Source organism: Malaya genurostris, chromosome 2 (genome assembly GCF_030247185.1).
Source record: "Malaya genurostris strain Urasoe2022 chromosome 2, Malgen_1.1, whole genome shotgun sequence".
NCBI classification, from domain to species: domain Eukaryota; kingdom Metazoa; phylum Arthropoda; class Insecta; order Diptera; family Culicidae; genus Malaya; species Malaya genurostris.
The window spans coordinates 3,525,634-3,545,202 of record NC_080571.1 but is presented as its reverse complement, the minus strand read 5'-3'; the positions used below and the strand labels follow the sequence as shown (position 1 = coordinate 3,545,202).

At 37.4% G+C, this 19,569-nt stretch overlaps 2 protein-coding genes across 10 annotated transcripts in view; one reads left to right on the top strand and one right to left on the bottom strand.

Moving 5' to 3' along the window:
* The window catches only part of LOC131430001 (FERM, ARHGEF and pleckstrin domain-containing protein 2), a 111,936-nt gene that overhangs the window by 83,041 nt on the left and 9,326 nt on the right, over window positions 1-19,569 (bottom strand). The window lies entirely within an intron of this gene.
* On the top strand, window positions 4,400-6,324 carry LOC131430004 (low choriolytic enzyme-like). Its single transcript, XM_058594612.1, has 2 exons — window positions 4,400-4,959; window positions 5,026-6,324. The coding sequence occupies exons 1-2, from the start codon at window positions 4,647-4,649 to the stop codon at window positions 5,652-5,654; spliced, it is 942 nt and encodes a 313-aa protein (XP_058450595.1). The 5' UTR covers window positions 4,400-4,646; the 3' UTR covers window positions 5,655-6,324.

Here is a 19,569-nt window from a genome sequence, read left to right as displayed (position 1 = left end):
TAGTATCTTTTAGATAACTCAACTGTATTTCCGCTAGAATAAAGATAAACACACTATTGCATTGTTTGCTTGAGCTTGAGCTTGAGCGACCACCCCTGGTTGCTACTCCGTTACTGATCGGGATTAGCTGAAATTGTACAGGGAGTTTCTAGATGATCCGACCCGGGACTTATAAATGATCTTTCAATGTACATCTTCTGGTAATCCCAGAATTCATTGATCAGTACCGGTGCCGGCCAGGCCTGAACGTAGATCGTCTAAGGAATGGGAAGGGATGTTAGTCCAACACTTGTTGTTACTAGAGGCCGTATATACTACTGCGCACTCCACAAGAGTCACGGGAGAAGGATATTTGTTAGTAAAAATTTCAGTATTATTATTATTCGTGCGCGACTCAGTATGTTCCGGTTTCAAGATGCTCGGATGCGCCGCACTAAACTCACTGACATCCCGAGTGAACGTTTCAACAATATCCTATATTGAAGTCCCGGGAAGTCTTGATTCACAGCTTTTATTCGAGGAAACTGAAGAAAAATTTGCAATACTATCGCGTAAAGAATAAAAACTATTTTTTATAAATGAAATTACGTGATACAAAATAAACGAGTGAATAAGATTTAGATAAAATAGTTGATTCATTGCGTTCACATATTCTAAACAGTTGTTATAAAACCATTTTAAATCACCAAATAAGGTCAACAGATTTACCGCGATTTTTTTTTATTTATTAAAATTGTTAATTGGTTATATTAGTTGATCTGGGCAGCCGGCTACCGAAGAAAATAATAATTTGTTGTTTGAAATATTAATATCAAGTGTTTTTTGCCGTTCTCATGTAGAAAGGTTATGCAATCACTTGAAAAACCGACTAAAGAAAATTGGCCCAGGGGGCCAAGTGTCATATACCATTCGACTCAGTTCATCGAGCTGAGCAATGTATGTGTGTGTATGTGCCAAATAACTGAAATGCCAAATGCCTGAACCGATTTTGACAAACTTAGATTCAAATGAAAGGTCTCGTGGTTCATACGGAATTCCTGAATATCATCCGGACCGACTTCCGGTTCCGGAGTTATAGGGTAAAGTGTGTTCAATATTGTACACCGTCACTTAAACCGGCGAAACAAAACACGTAAAAAATGTTCTAAACTGGTCTCAAAACTACACAAATCGATAGTCATTATCAGTAGGCAACTAAACAAACCGATTTCGGCTATCCTGGTTCCCGGTATCCGGTTCCGGAAGTATCGGAAATAGTGGTCATATATCCAAAATGGATCTCACTCACTTTTCTCAGCGATGGTTTAACCGATTTCCACAAACTTAGATTCAAATAAAAGGTCTTCTGATCCCATACGGAATTCCTGAATTTCATCCGAATCAGACTTCCAGTTCCGGAGTTATAGGATAAAGTGTGTTCAACATTGTACACCGTCACTTAAACTGGCGGAACAAAACCCGTAAAAAATGTTATAAACTGGACTCTTAACCGTTATTCCCAATCTTTGGCTCAATTGAAAGGTCTTATGGTCCTACCAAAAATTACTGCATATTTTCGGATGCGACAAACATTTAAATCGTAATTTAGAGTGCGTATTAGTAGAGTTTGTATGCCATGTTAGTTGGTGGCCGTACGAACCGACTTTGATTTTACCGGTTCTCGGGTTCCGGTGCCGAAAGAGCATATAATAGTGAGCCCACTTTGTTTTCTTAAGGATGACCTACGCAATCAAAGCACTGTTTTATTCTGTATGTTTTACTAGTTAATGCACAAACAATCTCTTGGTTTCTTTCAAAAATCGAAGAAAAATTTTTTGAATAGAATACCACAATATTATACATGAGAAAGGCATCATTACACCACTAGGTGGATTAAAACTGGTTTTTTACTGTGTATTCAATATACCGATATATGTTATTAACTTTTTGCAATAGTTTTTTTTTTGTTTCAATTATAGAGGCTTTAACATCTTAGGTCATTCGCCTCTTCGTACCAGAAAATCTTTCTGACCCTATGTGCGGGGTTGGGAATCGAACCCAGGCGGGCTGCGTGAAAGGCATCGACTATCCCATCACGCCACACCCGTCCCCTTTTTTTGCAATAGTTGATTTTTATCATTCAATTTATAATCCTGAAAGACAATCAATAACATGGAAGAAGGAAACATTCCATATAAAACTTTTATCTGAAGCTAGACAGAAATTGATAGGTTGAATGAAGAGATAATTTAGTAAAATTTAGTAATCAGAAGTGAAACATTGAAAATATCTGCTAACTGAAAGGAAAAAGAAACTCCTGCAATTGTCGCCTTTTACGACATGGAAGCAGTAACCCAGTGGATCTTTTCTTGGTTCGCTGGTTTCCACACGGTATCTAGGCTTGTACTGTCCGGAGAGAGCTAATAGGTACTATCAATCTCCTACGGGACCCCAGCCCCTTAAACACACTATTACATTGTTTGCTTAGAATAATTTAACTAGGGTAAGGGCTCCCTATTTCATCTCATTTGTAAGAACGTCGCCTCAAAACCCCGATTTAGCCACTAAAATCACTACAACTTTTTCATATTACTGCTTCATTCGCCTTGCTCCACGTTAAAAATTGATTCACATTTCTTGAAAATTTAACTAATATTCATGAAACAGCTAAAAACACTTACGTTGTGTTCACTACTCTGCTCCTAATTTCATCTCAATGGATTTTTATCTATCCAATCGTTGGTCCTTTATTCATCCTATAAATTAGCAATGGTGACAGCAATCAAAACCAAATATTCCACTATTACACTCGCAGGTTCAAAATGTCAGAATTCTTCTTAAGAACGGCCTAATACCAACTATGAGCAAACACACGATATTTTTAGAACCAGTTTGAAATCATTTCAACATTTAAAATTTTTCGGTCGTTTCCGTTACCTTTCGATTTGAATTTAAAATTTTATTGCAAAGTTAATTTAGTGAACTTTGAGTAAAACCAAAAACGGAATTGTTACTATTTAGGCATTAGCCCTTCTTAAAATAAAATTCAGAGCCAGAGATGCCATTTATACAGATTTATCTGTATTGTATAGATTTTCGCGTTCGCATATTGATTTAAATCAACGTACAGATTTTATACAGATTTCCTAAATTTAATACAGATTTGTACAGGTTCATAAAAAGTGAGAAGTAAAAAAATAGACTTTTCTCTCTGAGTATCTATTAGTATTTGATTGCAGTGATTCTTTAAAAGTTTATTAATCAACGGACAAATCACATGTTAAAGTTTAAATCTTTTATGCGGATAATTGATTATGATTAACATCATTTTATTAGTGAAAACAGATAGAGCAGATATAGACTTTCTATGCAAAGTAATACATATTTACTATGAAAATATCTGGCATCTCTGTGCACAGCCGATGAAACACACACACTTCACAGCGTTATGTTGACGTATAGCGGAATGAAACCAGTGCTACTAGATTTGCCACAATGGTTATTTCAATAGTATTTGACACGATCTTTCTGGTAATATTCGATGCCGAAATAGTTTTATTGAAATATAAATATCAATAATATAATTAAACTAAAGGATACCAAAAACATACTTTTTGATGATATTTTGAAGAAGAAAACCAATTTTTGTTTTGTAACATTATGAGATAACTTGGCAACTTTGTGAAACCAAATGAGATGAAAACAAAGGGCAATCAAGTGAACTAAGTGAAAAACTTTCATCTCATATTTTTGAAGACTTTTATTGCTTGTCGGGTAATTTTTGAAGTTTTTAATCGTTAACTAAACAAGTGGCAAGTGAACATTACTAATTATGAAGTCATCCAGTATTCAATGGTAGTGTAATTGTGCGAAATAGTGATCATGTTTTGAGACGAATCGATTAGTAGATAATCAGAAACATGACGAACTGTAAATCTTGAGACGAGAATGTGTCTTAAATTGAAAAGTGAGTTTATTTTAAATTAAAAAAACGTTCACCGAAGAATTTAAAACCATTTCTTTCAATGGAAAAGTGTGACAATAGCTTTTATAATCATTTCAAAACATTTTACAGTTTGATTCAGGTAGGTTGTAAAATATTATTCATGTTCAAAGTAATGAGGTGACGGGATGAGATGCAAATAGGAGCTCAGATAAAATAGGGAGCCGTTTCCCTACTCTTTATTCGCTTAAATAACCGAGTTAGCCGTATCTATGGAAGAAATTGATGAGTCGTTGTCATTGTTGCAACTCAAGATAACTGTTTTGCCAAAGTTTGTTTATTCCATTGAAATCATCGCTGTCCAACCCTACAGGAAAATTAAAAGTCATCTAAATTCAATGATCAGCGCCTAATTCAAGTTAACCCCCTAGAACAATTACCCTGGTCCCTGGTTTCAGCAACGCAACTGTCAAGTACGAATTTAATTAGCTACTCTTTTCCCCCATTGGGAGTCGACAATCAAGTTGAACTTCGCATTCCGCTGAGGCAACGTGTGCGCCCTAAATTTGATAAGCGCCACTTTCAACCACACGCGATCCGTTGGGATGTACCCCGCCGAGCTGATGGCGGTTTCAAACAGTCATGCATGGCAAAGGGTACAGAGCTTTATAAGGAAGTTCCGCAAAGGCAATGCTGATTATAGTGGATTACGGAATGAGTGACGATGGAGGGTTTTCGTTGGATAATTCCGCTAATTTTAGCAGTTAGTTTGGTGAATTGTAGTGATGATCTACGGCATAGACCGCCGGTCGCAAAACATGGCAGCAGTCATCCGCATAGTGATGAAGAGGCATCCAGAATAGCGATGCAGATCGATGCACTGGATGACGACGCGGAAGTGAATCCGTGGGAGCTGAGTGGATTGTTCGAAGGTGATATACTGTTAGATTCGCAACAAGTACGAAATGGGATACTCAACGAGAGCGCTCGATGGACTGAAGCTACCGTTCCGTACTACATCGATGAGGAGAACTTCAGTATGTTAAAATTTTCTATGAGAGTGCATGATCATAATAAAAAAAATGTTTTTGTTTTCATTACAGCGGATGAGGAGGAACTTGTGATTCTAAAATCTATCAAGGAATATCACGACAAAACTTGCATCAAGTTTCGTCCGTATCGTAAAAATGATACCAACTGGGTGGTATTTCGATCCACCAGCAGTGGTTGCTGGTCCAACGTGGGTATGCAATCGGAAGGTCAGACTGTGAATTTACATTCTCCAGGTTGCGTTCGACATGGAGTTGTGATTCATGAGCTACTGCATGCATTGGGATTCTACCACCAGCAGAGTGCTACCGATCGGGACGAATACGTACGGATTTTATGGGAAAATATCGAGTCTGGCCATGAGCATAATTTCAACAAATACAATGCAAGTGACCTCACCAGCTACGGAATCGAGTACGATTACGGTAGTGTCATGCACTATAGTGCGAAAGCATTTTCTAAGAACCAAGAACCAACTATGGAAGCTCTGCAACCGAATGTTACGCTGGGACAGCGAAAAGGTCTCAGTGATAAGGACATTGCCAAGTTACAGCACATGTACGAAAGTCGGTGTTTAAAGCGACGTGAGTCGGAAAATTCGGAGCCGCCTGGATTCGTTGAGCAGCTCAATTCACTACTCGGTATTCTTGGCAACAATGCAATCTTCTCGTCTTTAACTTAAACTAAAATAAAGATATTCTCAGTGTTGAACAAACTCTACCGAGTGCGAATTTTGACGATCGAAGGTCATTCCTATCCTGTGCAATCTGGTATCTAATCAATCAACTTGGTGAAGGCTACGATATCGCAATGTTTCTCACTAATTATAGAACCCTAGTCACTTTTCCAGCTACCGTAATTGATTAAAAAATTACTTGCAAGTTCGCATCGTGTGTCCAACTAGGTGTAAACTCGTGGCGATAATAATTTTAATCGGAGCCTATTCTCGCCAACCGGACACCTGACAGTGATTGCTGGCCAGCATCCAAAAGCAAATGGTATCGTCCTGGTACCCATGCATCCATCATCGTTATCATTTATGCATGGTGGGAGATTCATTTCTTGTCAGTTCGCTTTTGTCCACAGCTCGTTATGTCGTTCAATGGTGAAAAGGGTCATTGATGCAAATATATCTATGTATATTTTAGATGGTTTGATCGGTCCGCTGTCCTAATAAAAGCATAATGAATTGAGTTCGGTAATAATAGATGTAAATCGACAAGGACGAAGATCAGTTCGAGTTCGAAAAATAAATTTTATGGATGTTACAACCTCATCACAATACTGAACATTGCAATAAGCTTTCGAATAACATCTGATTTCTCGTTTCGTGTTATAGCAAAGAAAAAAGTGAGGGCAATATAATACAAAATAAGAAACCTGCGCTTCATTCTATTCAGCACTGCACGGCCTAACTGGTTGATGATAACTTTCCTCTCCACAGGAAGTACTTACTAAGCTGCAATGCTGAACAATAGCACGAAATATATAGAACAGAATTGACGTCATTGGTGGCGTATATATAGCAACTTTCAACTCACAGAATGCATACGAGAGCAACCGTCTAATCAGCTTACGTAAAAGTTGGTCGCCAATCTGACCGAAAGAAATTTATTCTTTCAGACAAACTAAGCCCATTATTCATTTCCATGTCATCGATAAATTCCAAAACTACTTTACCTAGCTTTTAAACAAACAGATATTATTCCAACCTGACGGTGGCAATAATATTGTTTTTTTTTATCTTGCCCGATTTAACTCAGCCCTAATTCGTTGGCCATTATCGTCAAGGGGAAAGATAAATTTTCCACTCGAGCGTCTCAGTTGTAGTACCGACACGCTGAAAAAGATAAAACCGAAACTCGGACAGTAAATTGTTCCTCACAAGATCACCAGCTGCCAGCTGGCGGCTGAGGCCAAATGATTGACTTTAATTGATATCAATTACATTTGCAAAGAAAGGCAGTCACACGAAGCAAGCAAAAGGCAAAAGAATTTTCAAAGGGTATAGACAATTAATTGTTACTGAATGATTTATTCGCCACTGATTATTACATCCAAGTTTTATCGGTGGTCCACTTCACTGACTGATCTTCGGTGTTAGAGTCTGAAAGACTTTCGAAATAAATTGATCCTGAAAATATGTAGTTATTATGAATCGCTATGGTTTCAATAGCAATACATTGATACGAAGAGTTATCTTTCGAAAAATTAACGGTTGGTTGGCCATCTTTTTCTATATAGATAATAAGAAATGTCCAGATGATGTCTCAGGCGACCGATGTCTTTTGTTGTGGGCCCGAGACCACTTTAGCTTTTACCGCAATTAGGAGCATTTTTAAAAAAGATCTCGACTATGAAGGCAGTCCGCCAAATCAGGTCATTTTTTTACAAGATGTTTTCTTGTAAGCTTTGATGAATGGTAGAATTTGTTTTTTCAGACTCACTTCTTTGTAGAGATTCGAGCTCAATAGTTCGTTTGTAACATAAAACTTAGTTCTTTATACGCAATTTTCAAACCGCTTGGCAAATCAAAAAAAAATTGACAAACTTCTCACCAATTTTTTTTTAATTATAGAGGTTTTAACCTTAAGGTCATTCGCCCCTTCGGGCCAGAAAAGCTTTCTGAGTCTATGTGCGGGGTTGGGGATCGAACCCAGGTGGGCTGTGTGAAAGGCCGATGCCTAACCCATCACGCTGTACCCGTCCCCTCACCAAAATTGAATTTAAGACTTGTTCGCGACATTAAATTTAGATAAACAACAAATTTGCTGTTAGTTCAATCCAATATGCATTTTTCAGTTTTGCATTATTATTCATTTATACGAAAAAAACGATGGGATGAATGATCGTCGCAACTCCGGGCAGTTGGGTTTATTTGCCTCTTTTGGTACAACATGGACTCCATTCGATTTAAACCATTCTAAAACACTTTTGGCGTAGTGACAAGATGCCAAATCATGCCAGAATAGCGGGGGAGCGTCATGGCAGTATATAAAGAAAATGCTTAAAGTCTTCCAGAACATCGTCCATTATCACGCATTTTCAGAATGATCAACAAAGATTAATTTGAGTCTGATATTTTTGTGGTTTTGAAAAGTTAATTTATTCTACTTTTCTTCTTATGGTAAATGCCCACATCTAGAAGTTCTGACGAGTTTGGCGGATTTGCCTCCGGCTGTACAAAAACATCAACGTTGGCTTCGTACCACTCAATCATCGGTTTCGCGTAATAGCACAATGCCAAATTTGGCCAAAACAAAATTTCACCTTAGTGGGACTAGAGTAAGTGCAGAAGGTTCTTCTGGAAATATTCCGGAAATATTTGGCCGTCGATGGTGCCGGTCGTTACGAATTGCTGAATCAGTCGTACCTACAGATCGCCTGCCACATCAAGTGCTTAGTTGGCAAGTAAGTCAACCTTCTTCTTCCGGAACATCTGAACGGGACTCGCCGGTCGATGCAAACCGACTGCACCAATCACTCGCGAAACAGCTTCCTGGCGCAGGATTGAGCCACCGTATCTTGTTTATCGGTTCGGTTGGGTGCCTTTCTTGACTTGAAGATTTTGATGCGCTTCATTGGATGCTGGACAAACCATACGACCTTCTTGTCCATATCCATAATCGAAAGGTTCGGATTGCGCTTGAATTATTCCTTCAACTTCTTCGTGTTCACAGGGTTCCACTTCCTTTATCGATTTTACCACATGGGACACGGTCGAATTGTCGATTCCCAATTATCCGTGTGACTGCGCCTTCTGCGTTTGAATTTTCCACGACCGCGTCGTTTGAAAGCCATCTCTATAACTACTTGACAGATCATCATTTTTTACCCATGCAATAAAAAGTTACATACAAAAGAAAGTGGTGCAGTACAGTGTTTACTTGTCTAAAGCTACATCTTAAAAGAAGTGTCTGAAATGAGTGAGAACCAAATTCCATAAAGTTTCAACAGTGCACCGTTCTTGTACATTGTGTACGATTAGTAGTTTTCTTCCTAGCATCTTTAGCTCCGCGATTTACCACCTTGACAATCATGAATATCACCGTACCAATTTTCCACAGATCGGGACGGAAGAAAACAAGTACAGTATTGTGTAGTGAACAATAGAACGACATCGAAAATGAGTGAACCAAACGAACAAAAGCTAACGCCGACACGAAAGAATACAATTATTGTTGACTTCAAGCAGTGCCAAATTCGACCTTCGATACGAGAACTTGAAAGTTTGCTTAAGGAGCAAATGCATCTTGACATTAAACGTGTGCATTTACTTCAATGCAATAAGACAAATAATGTTGTTTATATCCCGTTTTATAGAGAGTTGGATGCAATTCAATTCGCAAAAGACAATAACAATGTGCACTATGTGGAGCACGAAAACATTAAGTACAACATTCCAGTATACACTGAAGTCTTATTTTATGCGAATTTACGTACCGCATAAAAAACCCGCATAAAAAAAAACGCATAACTCTGAAAATTCGCATAAAAAAACCGCATAACTCTGAAAATTCGCATAAAAAAAACCGCATAACTCTGAAACTTCGCATAAAAAAGACCGCAGAAGGGCAAACCGCATAACTCTAAAAATTCGCATAAAAAAAACCGCATAACTCTGAAACTTCGCATAAAAAAAATCGCATAACTCTGAAAATTCGCATAAAAAAAGTCGCGTAAAAAAACCGCATAAAAAAAGACCTCAGTGTATATGGAAGATAGTGCTATAGAAGTGCATGTGCATGATCTTCACTCAAGCGTCACCGATTCATATATTCGCAAAACTATGTCCCAATACGGAGAGATTCTCTCTATCGAAAAAGAAAAGCGGAAGAACTTTTTCCCCGGTATTCTAAATGGCGTACGTTTGTTATGCATGCGCTTGAAGAGGCCTATACCTTCTTATGTGACTTTCGGTCAGAATACAAGTATCCCATGCAAATCACTTATTACCTATGACAATCAGATGGCCACATGTCAATATTGCCAAAAAGCTGTTCAATACGGAAAGTCATGTGATAAACTGAACAAGGAGACAATTACACCAAAGGACAACGGTGCTTCCTTCACACCAACCCCAAGCAACCCCAGTACACCTGTGACAGTTAACAACAGTGAAGCAACCCCTTCAACAAAACCATCCAACGTATTCCCTATAGAACAATGTACACCAGCTGCAGTTAACAACTTACCATCCAACCAACCAGCAACTGCAAACAATGTACAACAAGGCGCATCTACAGCAACTAGCAACGAAGTCAACAACAATACCAAAGATGCGTCAATGGATGACGGGACGAACCACGAACAAACTGTCCCTCAATCCTCGCAAGAGGGAAATGGAAGCTCCTCTCCCACTAGAAAAAGGGTGACAACGAGATCCAACACAAAAATTTTTTTATCTAAAAACTCAGCTCAATCGGCCACGTAAAGCTTGTACGCAAATAGGCCTGAATTAAAAGTATTTTTAAAAAAAAATAAAATTTTCCACAGAGAACCGGTTTTAATTTTTCATTGTTCTGGTGACAGTTTCATCAATTTTTCGAGCGCACATCCAAAAGAATCAAGATTATATCCATCAATATTTCGAAATATTCAAACTGACCGCAGTTTGCTTGTTTGATTGTGTCTGTATGCAATAGTGTTGTTAATTCGCCCATCAAGTGTGAATACGCTAATGCGACGTTGATCAGCAAACTATTTTCATGTTTCGCAGTGCCTTCTGTATATATGTACGAGCTGTACATGATAAATATAATATTTCGCAAGAAAAGATCTTCAATATGGGGAATACCTTCAGCACCGGCTCGATTCGCTAACGTCGTAACGGTGAACCGGGGACCAGTAGTGGGTAGTTCAAGTGTTTACGGCCTTGTGGGCAGAACATGCTTCACCTTCCAGGCGCGCACCGGCTCAGAATAACATCGTTCGGGACTAAAGAGCCATTCCCTCTAGGGTTCACAGAACACGTTGAGTTATTCATGTCTGTGATATATAGGAATAAAACTCCTTGGAATTATATGTAGACACACATATATGTTCGCAATATTGCCGGGCCATTCAACACCGCTGTTGTATTATTATTAGAAGGCAAGCATCTGTTTTACATACCTTCCAACCAGTCAAACTTCAGTTATTTCTTTTATTTTATTCCACAATTTACTGTAGGAAGTAAGCATACTGCACGGCCACGTACCTTTATTACCTTGTACCCGGTCCATCATCAGCCCACCTCGGGAAGGAAGGCAAAGGAAGCGGGTTTTTTCACTATACATAATTAATTTGCTTGCTGCTCTCGTGCTCTCATGCGGATTTGTGCAGTCAGCAATCTGCCGGTATTCGGCGAGCATTCGGTTTGGGTTGGGTTCGGTTGAACCGAACCTGCTGCTGCTTTAGCTGCCTAGCTGCCGTTGCCCCAGTGAGGTAATACGTCGTGAACATCTGTTCGAATCATCGACCCTGCCGACGAGAATGAAGGGGGTACGTGACCCGTTGAAACTTTCTTTGACTCGTAAGAATCAAGTAAGTCTTTTCCGTTTCGACATTTATTGTTCAAATTTTAAATATTTTAGTAGCAAGTAATCATTTCAAAGCGAAGGCAGTCAAATTTTCGGAGCTCCTATTCATCAGAAACCACACCAGCAATGAAAGAGGAGTACTTTAATCTCGTCCCAGTTTGTGGTCGTTTCTTTTTGTGTTGTGTTAGTTTCCAAACATACCAAGCCCGTGGCTGTTCAACTTAATCACAGTCGCCTCCAATTAGTATGCCACTGCGTTGAGTATGAGCGATTGTAGCCCGGTTGAACATTAGGAAGCGACCGATATGGGTTCTTGATTAATCTAATCTTAATTTTGAATGGCTTGCAACAGTATCGAAAACTTTCTGTTGTTTGTCAACACCCAGTAGATAGTATGGCGATACTGTATTGGAGTTTTCGGAACTGTCAACACATTATCACTAAAAGTAAAACCAACGATGCTCTCTCGTGACTATACTCACAAATATGATGTAGTTTCGGAGTTTCGTGGATCCTAAAGAGAACAGAAGATTGGGATTAGTGTGACATATTTTATTTACTTCTTCTGACAATACCTAAAGCGCTTCAGTGCAAGATGGAAAGACGTGTTGAGTAACAAAGGACAGTAAAGAAAATGCACTCGCAACCTAAAAGACATGCATTCCGGGAAAAACTCCCGCCCTTCCTGGCTGCTAAGACGTTTCTGTGCTGAATGCGCTTATTTATACAAACAATATACAAATACGCAAACAGTCCAGTGTTTGTTGACTCCTTCCCGGCGATGACTTCCGAGAGCGCATGTAATTGTACTATCTTCTGTGTTTGCTTCTTTCCCGTAGTATAGGTAGTAAGAGTATAGTATAACGGTAGATGTATAGTTGAGAGATTTATGCAGTTGCAACAGACAGTTTAACTTGAAACTTTTTGCCTTTCTCATATAGAAAGGATATGTAATCGCTGTGAAAACCGACTTTACAACCGAAGCCCGGAGAGCCGAGTGTCATATAACATTCGACTCAGTTCGTCGAGATCACAAAATGTCTGTATGTGTGTTTGTGTGTATGTGTGCGCGCGCGTTTGTGTGTATGTGACAAATAATGTCACTCAATTTTCTCGGAGATGACTGAACCGATTTTCACAAACTCAAATGGATGGTCTTAAGGTCCCATATAAAATTCCTGATTTTCATTTGGATCCGACTTCCGGTTCCAGAATTACAGGGTGATATGCACCAAAAAAAAGGAAAAAAATAGTCACACACCGATTTTCACAAACTTAGATTCAAATCAAATGTGTTATGGCCTCATACATTTTTTCTGAATTTCATTTGAATCCGAATTCCGGTTCCGGAATTACGAGGAAATATGTGCAAATTTATGAAAAAATGCGCAATCAAATTTTTCGGAATTTTCTTAATCGATTTTCACAAACTAGAATAAAAAAATAAAATAAAAGGCCTTAGAATTCTTCAAAAAGTTCCCGAATAGTTGATTCAGATCTGATCTGGTTCCGAAATTATAGGGCGATGAGCGTCAAAACATTCAAATCGTCATTCAAAATGACGATGCAAAACTAGTACGCAATGGTACGTGCGGCTCACAGCGTTCAATTTCGTATAGCTTGCAGGATTGCCACATTTAAATCAGGTGAAAAAAATGTAAATTACTAAATCTTTTATTTAATTTGTACCTACTTGTTAGTGTTATTACAAATTCATGACAACGATGCACTTCTATAAAAGTACACTTATTGCACCTCTAATACAGAAAGTTTACGCAATCACTTGAAAATTGACTAGTGGAAATTTGCCTACGTTGGTTACGTCGCTTAAACGATTATGTATACACCCGTTTGCCGGTAGCATTCCCAATTTACTCAATAATTCCTTCAAAACGAGGCTCATATTGTCAAAAACGAATTTGACCAACTCTGAGAAAATTGAGCGGAAAATAAATATATTGTGGTTTATCAGTAAATTTATTCACCATATGTCTTTACATATCCGGAACCGGAGATTCTTCAAACTTGAACAATGCCCTCAATAAAAGCTTCCAAAAGAGCCTGAAATTGCCTTATTCGGTTCACTAATCTTCTAGAAAATGAAATGAATGGAAAAAAGTGCGGCTTGTCGAATACATCACTTATTTGATTACATCTGTAGAATCGGAAGTGTCAGCCATTTTATCTTCAATCTAGATCAATGACTTAATAGTGGCTCCAAACCAGTTCTGAAACTGACGGGGTCATCTCCGATAAAATCAAGAGAAAAGAAGAATCGAAGAAAGGAGCTCGCGTATGCATTTTCGGATCTCTTTGAGATGAGTCGAATGGTGTATAACACTAGGGATCGGAGCCCGAGATAAAAAAAAACTTTTTTTCCAGACATCATATATTCTTTCAACGAAATTCAAAAATGTTGAAATGTTCCATGAACGTTTAAAAGAAAAAAAAAAATCCAATCCCACGTCTTAAGTTCTACTGACCTTCTTTTGGTTGTTCAGTAACTAATAATAATTGAATTTCAGAAGAAAAAAAACATTTGCAGTCTCATAATCTGTATGTGAATCATAAAAAAATGTATTATATGATAAAAGACCATGGCTTTCGATACTAACGATGCTGGATGGATCAAAATCAAGTACCAGACATAATAGTTGTTTGGTTTTTGGGTTAAAATAAATGATATTAATAATAATAATGAGATGTAGAGGTAATGTAAGTAAGCAGAAGGCTTCTCGTAACTACACTTTCTCCTTCTACCAGAGGGGTCGAACTGCAAACAGTTCGAGTATCGAGTATTCGAGTAATTTACACATTCTTTTCCGAAATAGAGTAGTTCGAGTATTCGAGTAATTCACATATTCTTTTCCGAAATTCGTTAATTTATTATGCTGATATATCGGTGAAGTGCGTTCTTTTGCCGAAGTTAGGCATATTATTATGCTGAACTTGTCACTAATATACAAATATACCGAGATACCCAAATCCGTTTGCTGAGATTTCGAACAGTGAGTTAGCTTTCATTGAAATTTGGTGAGACACTTGTTATCTTATCGATTTCGCAAGGCACCACGTCGTCATTGCTCGTGGAGCTGGAAAATATATAAATTTGATGAAGGAAAAAAATTGTATATTTTGTGAGAAGATAAGGAGAGTAAAAAACTATCTACTTCGCATATAAACTTATAAATATCTGCTTATTTCCAGGTAAAGGCGTTGAAAAAAATTGAAGAAAAAAATCACTGTGAAAACCGACTTTTGAACCGAGGTCAGTTCGTCGAGTACGCAAAATGTCTGCATGTGTATGTGCATATGTGTGAACGTAACGTTTTTTTTTGCACTTACTTTTCTCGGAGACGGCTGAACCGATTTTCACAAACTTAGATTCGAATGAAAGGTCTTGTGATCCCATAAAAAATTCCTAAATATTGTTGTAAAATGTACAAACAATATACCAGCTTTTCTCGGAGATGGTTAAAACGATTTTTACAAACTTAGATGCACAAAATTCAAATGCAAGGTTTTATGGATTTATACAACATTCCTGAATTTTGTTTGGATCCGACTTCTGGTTCTGGAATTCTGGAGTAAAATGTGCAACAAAATGATTATATGTGTACTAACTTTGCTTATAGATCGTGACCGATTTTTACAAACTTAGATTCAAATGAATGGTCTTATGGTCCCATAACGAAGAAACGAAGAAAATTATTTCGAAGGCTTCCACAGTATTACATATGATAGTATGATTGATATGAGAAAGGCATCTTTATACCACTAGGTGGATTAAAACAGATTGATGAGACTACAAATTTGCTTTCTGAATTTTAATAATTGTTAGTTGTAGAATAAACAACCGATAATAAGCTTATAATTCCTAGTTAGTTCAAGATTGGAAACCAATAACTAAAAATATTATTGACTGACAAGAAAAAAAAGACAGAATAGTTGAATTAATATAAAATTAATTCATTTACTTTCTAGAAGCGATAACAATACATTTTTCCAAACCCGAAAATTTGATTATTTTCTTCTAATCCTCGGTAGATAACGTACACAAGATCGTAACAAAATATATTATTCATGCCAATATTAGTCTAAGAAACTTTGTCGTGAATGTACTTATTATTTCAACGGAAGGTTTTTGCTCGCTGTATTAAAAACATTACAGTATTAAAGACTGTCCCAGAAAGTATGGACGCACTTTGATTTCGCTGTAAATAATTCACAAGTGTTAGATATTCAAATTTTATTCGATATACTGATAATATTAGACAACAACAACAGAATATTATTCTCAACATTTGCTACTTAGCCATTGTAGACTAGCTGGCGCACCTTCTTGTGAACGTTCCTCATTAAATTCCATACAGACTTCTTGACGACAAGTTTTGACACTTTTTTCCAATCTTTTTCGAACTGTTGAATGGTTTCGGTTGCCGAGACATGTTTCCTAAGATGTGCCTTCGTTAATGCCCAAAATTCCTCAATTGGTCGAAGTTGTGGGCAATTTGGTGGATTCATGTCTTTTGGGACGAAAGTGACATTTTTGGTAGTATACCATTCTACCGTTGATTTCGAGTAGTGGCAAGAAGCAAGATCTGGCCTGAAGACAACAGGATCCTTGTGGCTTCGAATCATGGTTAGAAGTCGGTTTAGTAAACATTCCTTGATGTATATTTCGCTGTTCATTGAAGCAGCGATGATGAAGGGTTTCGAAATCTTACCGCAGCTACAAATGGCTTGCCAGACCATAGATTTCTTACCAAATTTTTCGACTTCAATTGATGTCTCGGACTGGTTTAAAACTTGCCCTTCTCGCACCGTATACACCCAAACCTCCATTTACGTAACTTATATATGTATATATGTATTAATATATGTAAGCATGTGTGCAAATATTGGTATTTCTTAATACATATAAATATTAGTGAAAGAAAAGCGATCATTTATATGTATAAATATATATACATATACTCAAACGAGTGAGTGTGTAAGCATACATACATACATATATAAGGTTCGTAAATGGAGGTTTGGGTGTAATATTGTGGTCCCGGCAAGGATTTGTAATCGAGTTTCACGTAGGTTTCGTCGTCTAAGATTATGCAGTTCAAATTTCCAGCAAGAATCGTATTGTACAGCTTTCGAACCCTCGGCCTGATCGATGCTTCTTGTTTCGGACTAAGTTTTGGTTGTTTCTGCTTCTTATAGGTTCGAAGATTCAAACGTTCTTTAGCACGAAGAACATTTGACTTCAAAGTTCCCACTTTATTGGCCACATCCCGAACTGAAGCCTCCTTCTTTTGCTCGAACGCCTTCAGTATGCGTTTATCCAACTGAGGATTAGCAGGACCTTTTTTTCGACCCGTTTTTGGTTTATTCTCAAAGGTGTTATCCTCGCCGAACTTCCTGATTGCATTACGCACGGATTTTTCACTTACTCCTTCCATTTTTGCTATCTTTCTCAGTGACAGTCCGCGTTCTGTGCACCATTTGTACACAATTGTTCGACGTTGTTCTGCTGAAAGTCTACGCATTTCGAAACAAACTAATGAAAACGAATAAACAACTGCACAAGTGGTTAGAGAAGAGTGTAAACAACAGGACGCAGCCATAAAAATTGACAGATTCTGAACCATTGCGAAATAGCAGCAGTTTTTGGTTGCGTCCATACTTTCTGGGACAGTCTTTAGCAATATTTTGAAGTAAGTCATCATATTGCTAATTAAAGATTATTTTTTCTTGAAACGCAATTATGAAGCGGAGGTTTTTCAGATTATTTTCTAGAACTTTTTGCGTGTGCAGACATTATTAATTGAAATTAATTATTGAATAAATATTATTTCAAATATCACATGTTTTGGTCACTCTGGGTTGGCGGTTCAATGCAAAGGGCGCTGGTCTTACAAGCCAGTTGTCTGTAGTACTAGCCATGTAATGATTATGTACACTAAGAATCAGCTGTGTAGTTTGTTGAAACAGAAAGGCCCGATTCCACAAAAGGATTGTAAAGCCGGGAGTTTGCTTGCTACATGTTACGGAGAGATCACTATTTACACATTATTGCACAAACTAATTAAAATATTGAATATATCTTAAAAATAGTACAAGCAATCACTGATCGTTATTGTTTTAGATCATTGCACTTCACCCTTGTCATATCTGTTTTTGAAATTTCATCTGTAATTTGGTGTCCTTACTTAGACGTACGAATTAACCTTATTAAATCAATGCAAGCTAGGTTCCTCTATTATGCTCATAGATCTCTGCCGTGAGATTGCTACCCTATATTGATCGTTGTTGATTTCTCGGAAACGATTGCAAATACAGGAATATAACCAGAGCTGTTTTTACAGGAATATTTTCAATGGGACAAAAATATAGTATCGATATTCATTTAACATTTAAACCGTGGAACTTTCTAGAACTCAAATTTGACTATCAACGAATTGATTATGGATAAAACACGAACCTATGCGAAAATAATATTAACAATGTCTATGAATATTATTTGATAGAATCTATGAATATCTCTACTTTTCCATTTCGTGTAACGTTTAAGTGAAAGATTAAGGATTGCATTATAAGAGTATAAGTATAAACTAATCATGTAATACGAAAGTGTATGTCAACTGTTTAACATGCAATGTATTTAAGTTGATGGATGAACGAGAAAAATATGCCACCCAGCGAACGCATTGTGAAAACAGATAGCATATCAACGACGAACATGTTTTTGGTTTCATTAGCACAATCCTGCAGCCAACTCCAAAACCGGTTGAAATTCTGTTTAAGTGAGCCGTGTTCTATGAGAAAACATGCTGACAAAGTATTGTTCAAGACAGAAGAAGAGCTGCGTGTAAGATGTCTCCTCTATTTACTTTCCGGTTAGGCAATGTTTATTCAATTGGATGCCATGACATTCAGGTTCGCTTCAACCGACGATGGAATATTGACTTAATCAACGAGGGATGACAGGCGACGCTTCATGATTTTAGACCAACGGCTATCCGATTGAATTCTCTTCGCGCACAAAAAACCTACTGATTAACAACTAAAATGGTGGCGGTTATTCCTCCCACCAGTCATTCGGTTGGTGAGTCGCTGTGAATAAAGTCAGATGACACTTTATAGCTGAACATAAATATTGCGATATTATGCGCGAAAGAAATGCTTTTTCTACCGCATCAATAGAAACATCCAGATGGATATCGGATATGCCTTTATATACGGTAGGAATCATCCCTGAACAAAGCAGACTCTATTCATATCGTGTTTACAAAGTTTTATCTGCATGCTTCGTTTTTTCTTCCTTGCAAGGTCGAAATTCACCAAACAGAGTAGGATCATCAATCACTCACTTTCTCGTGATTTTTTTTGACGTTATATAGATAAGAAGTTTTGGATGCGCGATATTACTGTAGACGTTTTTACTGTCGCACCGCAGTTTATTTCAATCCCTCGAGCACCGACAAGACAGCTCCAATTATTTTATTGACACAAAAAAATATTTGCTCAGATCAGTTTATACCAATCATACTTAAAATAAACACACACTTTGAAAATCTAGAAACGTAGATTTTTGGTATCTTAGTATATTAAATCAGACAAAAATCGATTTTTTCCAATACTACGTAACACATGCCTTATATCCCTTCTTGTGATGATCATGACAAATGACTTTCTTGTGCAGATGATCATAACACTGAGGAATATAAAATGCTATTACTTTGGTGATTAACCACAGCTACAGAACAAAATAGTAACCGAACATGTGACAGAGAATGTAGTTACTTTTAGTGGTCTCGATACATTCCAGACTCTAGTGTTGTCGTTGGAAATAGTTCGAACGTAAACGGGTAGATCACTTTGAATTCATCCAACAGTGTAAACATATGTTCTACACAGAAGAATAAATATAGATTTTTCAAATTTTAAGTCAACATTAATCGTGGAATATAAATTTCAAAAGCTTGGCAACTGTAAAATGGAGCTTCTTTATGCAAATAGATATCGATTCAAAATAAGATTTAAGCAAAGGGAGTGATGAGATTGTAATATTTCTTTAATAAA